This window comes from Musca domestica, unplaced genomic scaffold (assembly GCF_030504385.1).
Source record: "Musca domestica strain aabys unplaced genomic scaffold, Musca_domestica.polishedcontigs.V.1.1 15, whole genome shotgun sequence".
In the NCBI taxonomy this organism is placed as follows: Eukaryota; Metazoa; Arthropoda; class Insecta; order Diptera; family Muscidae; genus Musca; species Musca domestica.
Window position 1 is genome coordinate 17067324 of NW_026712207.1, and position 12540 is coordinate 17079863.

Genomic DNA, 12540 nt, shown 5'->3' on the forward strand with positions numbered 1-12540 from the left:
TTTTAACACATTTTTTGAGTTACCGAAAAAAGTCGGTATAATTATAATGCTTATAATTTCGGTAATTAACGAAATTTGTTGGTAAGTTAACAAATTGTCGATAGATACCAATGTTGTCAACTTTAACTTATTTTTTATATCAAAATTTTGGGTTTCAAAGTTACCGGTTTTTGTCAAAAAATTGAGTTAGAAAATTCTACTACTGGAATAAGAAAGAAGATAAGTTCAGACGAAAACAAGTTAGAAAGTTTTAGTCGGTGTTCCGAAAGATATATACTTTCCGTTGTTGTTTGGGGACATACCATAAAGTTGGACCAACAATATATATATAAAGAGAACTGGAGAAGAATTCCAAGGGAGTTATGATGGTTTGGTCTATATCACGTACTCTATTAGTCTCCATCTTAGCGTGGAGGTGCCAGAAAGGGTGCGACGAATTAATCCATTTCCACGCCCGCTTTAGCATAAAGCAGAATATTGTTATGTACAAAACATAAAGAAAATCGCTAAAAAGATGTGCCAAGTTTGAATCTATTTTTGAATGTACCCGATGTAGTATTCCTGAAAACATTTCTTCAACTCTTGTGGAGGAGTTACCCGAAAGGGTAGAGTAATAACATTAATGCCATGACAATACAATTACTACTGAAATAATCCAATCTCTATTTCAATATTTGTTCAATTATTGTCTCAATCAAATTCACATAACCGAAAGTGTCAATGGCCATTTTGTTCGAATTATTCAAGAATATCCAAGTTTAATAAAAATGATTTGATTTATATAAATTATTCAAATTTTTTTTCATACGAAAAAATACGAAAAATCTATTTTAATTATTTAAACATTCATTGCTGGCCGCCACAAAACTTCCAAGTGCATTTCCTTAATTTGGCCCAAGTCCAACATCCACACCGATCCGTTTTTGGCTACCTCCAAAACATTTATTAAATTTTCAGCACATTTTTCTGGACTCTGTCGTATGGCAAGAGTAAAACGCTCGGCCATGGGTGCCGAATATTCGGTTAGGGTCTCTTTGCCTCTTATCGACTCTAAAAGTGCCGTGTCTGTAAAGCCCGGACAAATTGTCACAAAACTAACGCCAGTATTGGCAAAATATAGCGGATTCTGAAAATAACAATCAAATAGACATTCATAGGTATGTGCATGGTATGTGTGTGCGTGTAAATAAATATGTACATATGTATGGCAAAAGTGGTTCCAACTTACCGCTATTGCCCGTGTAAAAGCCGTCAAACCACATTTTGATGCCGAGTAAATGGCAAACATACCACTTGGCTCTAGACCAGCTACCGATGAAATATTGACAATCATTCCGCCGTTGCCGCCCTTCGATTTGTCCATGTGTTCCAAGGCTATCAAAGAACTATGAATTACCCCAGTCTAAAGTGGAAAATGTTTAAAATTAGAGGGCAGCACTGTTTACATAGGGGCGATACGGTCTGGAACTCACAACGTATTCGATACACATACACTTCACCTCTCATCACAATGGTATTTCAATTATTCGCGTGTATGGTAGAAGGATGCAGGTAGAAGCATCAAAGCATAGAAACATTGAAATGTCAAAAGTTGTTAAATTTAAAAATAAGTAGATTTATATAAGTTTTCCTACACGACACCAATCGGAGGTTGTTATGATATGCATTTTTTTAACAATGTTTACAAATTTAAATAGTTTTTATTCAAAAATTTCAATTCCAAAATTGGTTTGACAGTTCATTGTCCCAACATTGCTGTGTCGATGCGACCCTGTGTTCTTCTACCATTATTTCTGAGTGCAGAAATTTACGGACATTTAATAAAATGTATAGAAATCCAGAATATACTCGAAATTTTTAATGTATCTGACGCACACACGAAATTTGTGTAATATACGTCCGAGAAACGCCATGAGTGTTCTGGAACAGGTTCGTGTCCGCTACAATGTCCGCTTTCTTCTTCGTTTTAAAAATATAAAAAACCAAAAAAAACAGTCTGGAGTTTCCTTGAGTGATCCAATCAAAAAGGAATCAGTCATGAATAAACCACCGCACCAAATCAAGAGATGCAAAGTATACTTCATCCTAGCCGTAAAGATGTACAGGCACCCATGATTCAACAACTTTTATTAAACATCTTGCATTTCAAATACTTGTAATCGCGGGACAAATACATGTGAAATAATTAAATTATGTGTAAACGCCCAAAACCTATTCCATCATGTGGCCACATGTTGGATAGGTATTTTCATAAGCTTTCATAAGCAACGATACCTATATTGTCTAAATCGGGTAATTAGACCCGGGTCTAATCGGATTCTTGATCCCGGTCTTTCGGGTCAAAAATAATGGGTCCCAGGTCCGTTCCCCAAGAAAAAAATAGTTTCCTGAGATCAGGGTAAAAATAAGTAAATTTCGAAAAAATATAAGAGTTTTTACTAAGCTAGAGTTAAGCCCAATCAAAATATGTCTCATCGCAAAAACGAAATTCGTTTTGGGACATTTGGAATCGATCTTGTGATATTCGTCCATCTGCTTTGTCCTTGATTTTTGCTGTATTTTTACAACCCTCAACTTGTGTTCTTTCCCAGTCATTTTTTAAACTATTATAACACGGAAATACCGTTAAATGTGATCTTACCAAATTGATAGCCATTGTCAGATCTATAAAACGGTCGTTCATCAAGCCACAGCCGTTGACGACCACATCAAGTCTTTTCAGGGTGTCAGCTGCCAATTGAAAGGCTTTTTCAATTGTTGGACGCTTGGTGACATCAATTGGTATGTAGGTTATTTGAGTTTCTTGAAATTGCCTGGCAAGATTCGTGCGGAATTCCTGGTTATCACAAAGGTCACAGATCACCAAATGCTGTGTGGAAAACGAAGCCAATTTACTCAGGCCTTTAAAGCAAAGGAGAAATATATGTTTGTACCTTGATTTCCCTTCGCAGAAAAGATTGCAAACATTTTTGGCCAATGCCTCCGTATCCACCGATGTAGACCACATTTTTACCTTTTAACTCCATTTGCGGTCAAGTGATGCGATGTTTGCCACTTGAATGCGATATCGACTCGAAGAGAATCCAGACAGATATAAGTTGTCGTTGATTACCGCCACCAATTACAGACGGCTGGCTGGGTTAGTAGCGAATGATATTGACCGAAACCTATCGAACACGATCCTATGTCTGGTGTGGTTGAGCTACAAGTGCACAGTGCACTTTTCATTGGCCCATCGATTTTCGGTTTCTTGGCCGCAATCATAGTCTAACGCAATGACAGACAGTAGTTAGTTGTACATACATATGTTTATATAATGTATGGGTATATTTTTGATAGCAACATGTATTTCGATATTGTTTTGAGTTTTTGGTTGCACTCTTAGTTTGGCATTAGCGGGTAAATGAATACCGGTTTGAGGTTTGTAGCCAGACATTTGAGAATTGTGAGTGCGGTTATAATTTGGCTTTGCGTTTCAGTTTCTGCTACAGACATTCTTAAAAAGGAACACACACACGCACCAAATGTAAGTTCAAAACTAATAATGCTTACAAATTTCCAAGACGCTTAAATAGCAACCTACGAACGAAATTTTGCCAGATTTCGTTGTTTGTTCTGGTTGGGAAATAAACAACGTTCATTACGGAAATTCTACATACACTAAGTCTGTTTGATGTAAACATTTCAACATCATATATCTTAGTTGGACGAAGTTAAGTGAGAACCCACAATGTCAAATTACAGTCAGTTGACTACAAATTTGGGCCTAAACTCTGAAAATTCCAAACATAGGAGGTATTTTCTTTTTTTACCCCTCAGCCATATGGCCAGAGAGGCTATATGTCATTTGATATGGTCAAAACGTGCCTAGTCGAAACAACTGTTTTAGACCCTATGTCTCTATTCTCTCGTTTCAGAACATTTGGAGTCGATCTAGCGATGTTCGTCCTTCTGCCCGTCTGTCTGGCTGACTGGTGCGCACGATAACTCTTGAAGGGAGTATCCGATTTGGTCCATTTTTGTCAAACTTAGATCGAGTTCGGAGATGAGCAATATCGGTTCACTCCTTCTGGTACCTCCCTCACAAAAGGCCGAAATTTTCAAAAAAAAAAAAAAAACATATTTTCTGGACAGAAAGAGAAACGTTAAACCAATTTTACCCCAACTTTGCAAATCCTAATATTTGCGTCAGTGCTAGGTCAGGTGCGAAAATGGACAATACAGTAGACCCACTCTATGAAGTACCTCCCCCACAAAGGGTAAATATTTTGAATAACTACAACTCTTATAAAGTGTGATGTGACAATATCGGTCAACTCCATCAGTGCCTCTCCCACAAAGGGCCAAAATTGTGAATAATTACAACTCTAATAAAATATGATGTAAAAGTCCGATTGTCTTCAAATTTCCCACATCATAATATTTTTATGAACCCGTGATCTGGTATTAAGAATAATAGAATTAAGGAATAAAAGGTCGAAATTTTGAATATCCATTAAGCTCATAAAAAGCGAAATTAACATCCGACTCCATTTAGACTTGGCACATTTGAATATTTCTAATCAACACAGGATCTGTTATAAAGATGGTAGAGATCGGACCATTCCTTCTGGTACCTCCGCCACAAAGGGTCAAAGTTTTTAATAACTAAAACCTTTAAAAAACGAAATAAGCAACTGTTTCTCTTTATATTTCACAAATACAAATATTTTTCCTAACACAAAATGTTGTGAAGATGGGATGAGTATCCATGATTGCTAACGGACATACAAATTTAATATACCCTTCATTTTATGGATACAAATCGGATACAAATCGAGGCATCATAAATTTGCTACAAAAACAAATACGAACAAAATTGAGTTTACCCGAACAATCTCTCTGAAATTCAAATATGAATGTAAGCAAAGACAAGCCATGAATAAAAAACGTACTTCCCCCAATTATTTTTAGCTTGCCAGTCTTGAATCCAATAACTTCGACCCAAAAATAAACCCTATCATTTAATTTAGGACTAATTTTAATTCAAAGAACTTCTATTTCGTCGTTTTTAGTTTCAATGAAGTTTATTGTCAATTTATATCCACACTTGCAGTTACCTTGCAAAACTTCCATATCATGCGTTTAGATCAAGGCATATTTATATAAGGTATATGCTCAAATTACAACAACTAATACTTTTAAAAAAGCAACAATATTTTTATAGGAAAGAGCGCAATTCAAACTTTTTTCTTATATTCAATTTAAAGTTTAAGAATACTCTCAAAGACGTATGTATCCGAATATAGCAATATCAAGAATGAGGACACAGCTAATATTTCAGGCCATGGGAATATTGAAGTCATTTGACATAATTTTCCATTTCAACAAAGTTTCTGGATTGGATGTTTGCATGGTAAAACTAAGAAGGTAATCTGTGCATTTTCTGTAATTTACCTTGTCAAATTTTGCTGTATAAGGTTTCCATTGTGTATGTACAATGGATTTATAAATAAACATTTTGACAATAAGATGTTGTCAAATAATTGTAAACATATGATTGCAGGACTTTACTTTTTTAATTCTACCATGGATGTGTGTTACCATTCATAAAAACCCTTTGCCACTTGACATTTTTTTTATTACAAAATAAAGTTTAATAAAAAATTATAATTAATAGACTTCCGACTTGATACCATTGACACGTAACACGTAACAATTGTGTGCTTTGAACAATTTCATAACGAATTCAACTTAAATTACAAATTAAACAAATGTATACATGTATACATTTATGTAAATATTTATTTCATTTCTGGTTCCCATAGCGTTGGCATCTGCACTTCCGACATTGTGCCCACATCTAAAAGCCAAACCGATCCAATTTTATTTATTTTGACAGCCTTAACTATATTTTCGGCACAAACATTAGCAGGTTGTGTTTTAATTTTTAGAAACCTTTCGGCCATCGGCTGGCCGTACTCCAAAAGTGTAGTCTTGTCCTTCACATTGTCCAGCAGGGCAGTTTCAGTCAGACCCGGACAAATGGTAATGAAGTTCACACCAGTATGCATGTAATATAAAGGATTCTGAAATGAAAACCTTTGTTCAGACGGGTGTAACAATTTCGAATATCAAGTTGCCATCACTTACCGTCATTGCTCTGCTGAAAGCGGTTACACCGTGCTTAGCCGCAGAATATATGGCAAACATTCCACTCGTCTGTATTCCCGCAACTGAGGAAATATTAACAATCACACCACCACGACCACCTTTCGACTTATCCATGTAGCCCAAAGCAATCATACAGCTGTGCAGGACACCACGCTGGTTTTAGGCGAAAAGTTCACGATGATAAGCTTAGTTGAAACATGATTCGAAACCTATTTTTCTGGAGGTTGATAAATCTCTATGCTTGTTGCCGTGAGTATTAAGGCAAAGATTCAGTTTTATTAGCCAATTATTGTTGGCAAGCCTTTCATAGTAGTAATCACTAGATTATTCTAAGATTGGAGTTCTTCACTTGTTGCATTCTACCGACTAACCGCATTATAACAAGGATTCAATAATTTTATTTAATATTTATTCAAATGTCTTTTACAACACTAACGATAATACTTTCCTAAGCTTAAAGCTTGTGGAATTAAGTTTATTATAAACACGTTTTGAATCGTTTTGGTTTGTTGGGTAATGTGTGTTGAGTATGCTTGACCGCGTTTCACATCATTGGGAGCCGTTTTTGCAAAACAAGAGTTATCTTATCACATTCAGTTTATTTAAATCTGTATAAACATTTCATCGTTTATGAATTGTTTATTGCATTTTAGTATCTTAATTTGTCAAGCTTATCATCGAATTAGCAATTGAGTACTTGTCCTATATTGTTTAAATTCTAATTATTAATGCCTACACATACATATGGGGGTATTGGAGACAACTGAAATTGTAATAAAGAAAACTCAACTCACCAAATTAATATCGATGGTCAGGTCTAGATGTCGATCATTCATGAGACCACATCCATTCACAACAACGTCGATACAACCCATCTTATCACTAGCCTTCTTGTAGGCTGTTTCGATTGTCTCGGTTTTGGTCACATCGACTGTTACAAAACTAATATCGCACGACGTGTATGTTTCTTGCCAATATCCCAAAACTTTTGTGTTCTCCTTCAAATCGAATACAAAGAGGCCTTTAATGCCCTTTTTTAGAAACTCTTCTATGCACTTTTGGCCAATGCCACCAAATCCTCCGATGTATATTATGTTCTTATCTTTTAAATCCATTTTCTTATTTGAATAATAAAATTCTATAATTTACGTAGAATAACACTTCGCTTGCCTCCACAACGACAAATGAAAAAAACTAGTTGGTGGTCTAGTATTTTATGTGAGCAACGCAGTTCCGATAACAATAGATAAGAAGCGTTCGGCACAGTTTTCAGCTAGTATAACAGTATATAAAACTACACTTGGAAAAACGATAGTAAATTTGTAGATGTATTTTGATTTTAGCGGTCAATTCTAATTTGTCCTATTTTGTCAAATTTACGCATATACAGGGTGAGATGAAAAAAACTTCAATCAACTTCAGACTGCTGTCATTTCTAAGGCTGGAAAAACACAAGTGGCTATCGTTAGAGCACTCCAGCATTTAAATGGGAATAAATCTTTTGTGTCTCGTACCATCGCTCGTTACTGTGATGCTGGTAGCGTAGCCCGACGTCAAGGAAGTGGACGGAAGATAACAGCAACATCAGAAGAAATGGTTTGAAAAGTAAAGAAGCGACTTGGTCGCAGTGGCCGTCATTCCGCAAATATTGAAAAATGAGCTCGGGGTAAAGCCATTGAAATTCTAAAAAGTACAAGAACTTACACCGCAACAGAAAGAAAATATACTCAAAAGAGCTAAGAGTTGCTTCGCTTGGACGAAGGCGGTGAACTGCCGAATATGGTTTTCTCCGATGAGAAAACATTCCTGTCCAGCAGTTTGGACATTTCAACAATACTAAGCACCATCGCACTCAGCATACGCCACCCAAGAATGATTACAAAATGAGGTTCCTCGCTTCATTTCCAGCACACAATGGCCACAAAAATCTCCGGATACCAATCCGTTGGACTATTGTGTCTGGAGTATTTTGGAAAGCAAGGTTGGCACTAAAAAATCCCACATTGTCCATCACCTCAAGCAAGCTTGGCAGGGAATGGGCCAAAATACCGCAGAGCAACATTTGGGCAGCGTGTGACGGTTCCATTGGCCGTTTGAAGGCCGTAATTCGTGCCAAAGCTGACCATTTACAACAAAACTTATTCTAAAATTTGATGCTATATCCGACATTTTTTCATTTCATTCAATAGAATTAAAAAAAATTAAAAACTATGGCGTTTGACTTTTTTGCAGTTTTTTCATCTCACCCTGTAATAACAGTTAAACATCATTCTTGAACAAAAAAGACTATTTTCTGAAAAACAAAATCCCAGAGAACTAAATCGGAATAAATTCACTTAGTTGTGGTTTTTTGAAGTTTCTAAATAGAATAATGGTTGATATTCAGATTTGATCCGATGGTTTTAAATCGTTTTGAAACTTTTTATTTAAAATTAATTTGCCGACTTATTTTGCATTTTTCAAGGCAAATTTAACCAATTATTCGTAAATGTCGGTTTTTAGGTCCTGTCGTTTAAAAACTACATGGATTATCATTTTTTATGATTGTTTCTGAAACATTCGAGAAGAGTTTTTGGATATTTGAAAATGATTTCACAACATATGTCGGACTATCAAATCAGGCCCCAACATTTCACTTGCCCAATGACACCTCTAGTAACGACTAAAGTGGATAGTTCCGGAGGAAATTGGAAAATTTGGCAGCAATGTGCTTCAAAAAAATGTTTAGCTTTTCACTTTGAACATTTCAGTGTCCACATTAAGATTAAAACTAATGCTCGTCTTGTACAGGATGTGTAGTAGAAATAAAGTTCTCTATAGGCGGGGTCTCCAAATACATATCTCGACTTCGATAGGAATGAAACATTTTACATTTGCTCCCATTATTTGACACTTTCCCCACCACTCATAAAATATTCTCCCCAACGTTAATAATTTGAATAATTTTGCAACTTTTAGACACACATTGCTCATGTAAATATATATTTATACAACAGACTGCACTTGATGGAAACTATTTGAGTTACATTTGCCAGTGAACGGGCGGTACAATTTCCTTTACACCACCCATGCTGCAAATATACATGCCACCATTTTTCCATTGCTCCATTATGGTAACAATATTCACAGCACAAACTTCTGGTGTTTGCATTTTGGCATCTATAACTGTATTCCAGATCTCATCAGTATGCGAAATCCATTTCATCCAGTCCATGTCACGCTTATTCATCATTAATTCCGTTGATGTCAATCCCGGACAAATGCACATAAAGGCGACTCCAGTCTTGCTGAATAAATGTCCGTCCTACATTGGGATGTAAGAATAAATATCATGATGCACAATATAATTTATTGTCTTAACTCACCGCCATTGACCTGGTAAAACCGACAACACCGTGTTTTGCAGCTGAATAAACACTAAAAGCAGGGCCAGGTTCTAAACCATATACCGAAGCAATGTTCACCACCATTCCGCCTTTGCCATATTGGGTTTTGTCCATCCAAGGCATCAACATAAGCGTAGTGTTGATCAAGCCAGTCTTAAAGTTATACGAAATTAAATGTAGAAAAACATGTGAGACAGGATCATTCGGATCGTAACAACAACCGCATACAAATTTGATTTTGTTGTTTTTGTTAGTAAAGCAAGTCAAAAAATATAAACAAATCAAAAAAATTTCAGTAAATGATTGTAATTTTTAAAATGTGCCTTTTCTGATTTTTTTATTAAATTCAAAATAACGAATGAATCTCCCTGATGAGTTTGATTTCATACATTCCTTTGAATGTATAGTTGTCAGCTGCAGGCACCGATCTGGCAATACTTCGAGGAATTGCTATTTTCCTAGACAAGTAACGCCCCCTTTAAATCGGAATCAAAATACACATAAGGTAAACTTGTAACAATTGTTGAAAATTGAAAAGACTTCCAGTCGTCTGTTAACACAAAAGTTCTACGAAAGAAAGAGGTTCGAGAGAGAAATGTTGACAGCTTCTTTCTGGGGCTTCGATGCACAAAACAATACGTTTGCGGTGGTCTCAGTCGTTGATGATACTTCAACGAATGTAGACGTGCGTGGGGGATGCACGCATTGTTGCTCCGTTAACATTAAAAAAAAAAACAAATTATAGATAGCTTTTGTAGAAAAATATAAATATATGGAGTTTATAATTAATGTTTTTTAATAATTTTACTAACATAAAATTAAAATTCTTGTTACAAAACGTCCAAAACAAGAAAGGAGATATTTTTAACGTGCTTTTTGGTTTATCTCACACACACAAGCGCAATGTTCATTTTGTTCATCTATGTTCTGGGGTTACTTTTTCTGCAGCTTTTTTATGAGAGGGTAATGTAGTTTTATTCTCTTTTGCAAGAAAACTGTGAAAGGCGAACAGACGGAATCCCTGCAAAAACCTGTCAGTAACTTCGTCATAAACAAGGATTAGTCATGCAGAAATTAAAAATAAGCCGATAAAAAACAAAACAATTACGCTTGCGATTTCCAAAATAAAGATGTTTTTAGATGGCATGTCCAAATATAAATCATTGGGAGGAGAAGAAAAAGAGTTGCAAGTGAATAGTGCACAGTGCACAGTTTTCCTGCAAAAGAGAATAAAACTACATTACCCTCTCATAAAAAAGCTGCAGAAAAAGTAACCCCACAAACCTATATTAACATTAAAAATACTACAAAATACAACTAGATTAACAAATCCGGTGCGCTTTTTTGAAATCGATGTTGTTTGTTTTTTTCTATTATCAGGAGCACAATTCTCCACATTCCACTGAAGTTAAATTTTATATTAAAATGGTATATCGCTAATGTACATCACAAAAGGAAATTAAAACACAAAACGTCGGATTCAAGTTAGCACTAGTTTTACAATCGAGTTTTGCTGTTATTTTATAACATACCATTGCTTCGGGTCTGTATGTAAATTTTCAAATAATGTCTTATTATTCTAACCGATCTTTTTTATGTATGTATGATAACCGTTGTAGCAGAACTCTTAATGTTTCTCCTCGACTAGACTTACCAAATTGACTGCAATTGTCGTTTCAACGTCCTTGTCTGCCAAAGCCCCAACGCCATTGATTAGAACATCAACATGACCTGCTATCGATACAATATTCTTCACGGCGCGTTCAATACTGGCGTGATCCACAATATTCATTTGAGCGAAGGACACATGAATGCCGGTATTTAATACCTTCAGTTTCTTTAGCATCTCCACATTTTCCATTCGACTGCAAACGACCAAATGCTACACAAAACTTATTAGCAACATTTCGGTTAAAAATATCAACTTAAAACTCTACCTTAAGAGGCTTCTTCATTAGCATCTGACAGACTTGAAAGCCAATGCCGCTGAAGGCACCAACGTATACAACACTCTTGCCTGACCAATCAAACATTTGGAATCTTGAGTTAAAACTGAATAAGAAGGCAAGATTTTCAGTCTTTTATACATTCCTAAAAAGCTTATCGCTCAAACTTTAGAAATATGTGCATCCAATGTTTGCACCTAATATGATAAGGATGAGCTATGTTACGAACACTGACCCGCCCAGCACCTATGAATATATCCCAGTTTATTCTGGAATGTGTGCAATATCTCCATATCTACAGTGTCTGTGTTGGCGAACACCTGTTCGTACATAAGTGTATTATTATATTTTTGGACAAAATCGAATATTTATATGTGTATATAAAAAGCATTCGTTCGTGCTGCATATATTCATTAAAAAGAAAGAACACACTTCAAACAGGTTCACAATGTCAGTCGATGCATATGATTACATTGAGCCGGATGCAGTTTCATGTAGCGTTGTCATTTTCTTACGTTTTGAATTTACTTACAATTTATAGGTAGTGCTGAAGGTTTAAACACTTTATTTTATAGTTCGTCTTTTGGCAACACAAAATATATGTGGTATTCACGCAAATCTGGCATCAACATCATGTCTAAACATAATTCTGAAAATAACAAATTGGTTTGTTCACGGTCCAAATCATCGATCTAGCAGACTTCAGTTTCCATCATATTTAAATATTCAACTTATGTAAAATAATTTTTTCTCGATTTCCCTGCATCCCTCTTTAGGATCTTTTATTACGATCAATCTTTTGTAATGGTTTAGGAATTATTTTGCTTATAGTTTGCGCACTTCTGCGCATTCACCAACACTTTTAAACGATATTATTAAATGATATGGCAAAATGGAATTTTAATTTATTATTTCAAATTCTCTCTGGGCCAAATTCTCACAATCGGTATCGGTCTAATATCAATAGAAATAAATCTGTATATGAGCATTTTAGATTGCTAAAAACAAAAATGTTTTTTACAATAACTGGAGTCTAGAATATTTGAGAAAATTTC

The 12540-nt window shown here is 35.4% G+C and overlaps 2 protein-coding genes and 1 long non-coding RNA gene across 3 annotated transcripts; 1 reads left to right on the forward strand and 2 right to left on the reverse strand.

The window, feature by feature from the left end:
* Nucleotides 1–639: 639 nt before the first annotated feature.
* LOC101901239 (uncharacterized) lies at nt 640–8332 on the reverse strand. The gene is made up of 7 exons (XM_059119840.1): nt 6948–8332; nt 6133–6306; nt 5789–6068; nt 2934–3034; nt 2642–2869; nt 1229–1402; nt 640–1126 (listed from the first exon to the last, which is right to left on the reverse strand). Exons 1-7 carry the CDS (start codon nt 7266–7268, stop codon nt 839–841), a joined length of 1566 nt encoding a protein of 521 aa, XP_058975823.1. The 5' UTR covers nt 7269–8332; the 3' UTR covers nt 640–838.
* Nucleotides 3058–4527, forward strand: LOC131801264 (uncharacterized). Its single transcript, XR_009341764.1, has 2 exons — nt 3058–3795; nt 3918–4527. It is a non-coding gene; the product is annotated as an uncharacterized LOC131801264 (long non-coding RNA).
* A 761-nt stretch (nt 8333–9093) lies between the features above and the next one.
* On the reverse strand, nt 9094–11635 carry LOC101900888 (development-specific 25 kDa protein). The gene is made up of 4 exons (XM_005178570.4): nt 11477–11635; nt 11194–11421; nt 9519–9692; nt 9094–9457 (listed from the first exon to the last, which is right to left on the reverse strand). The coding sequence occupies exons 1-4, from the start codon at nt 11570–11572 to the stop codon at nt 9176–9178; spliced, it is 780 nt and encodes a 259-aa protein (XP_005178627.2). The 5' UTR covers nt 11573–11635; the 3' UTR covers nt 9094–9175.
* Between the last annotated feature and the right edge of the window lie 905 nt (nt 11636–12540).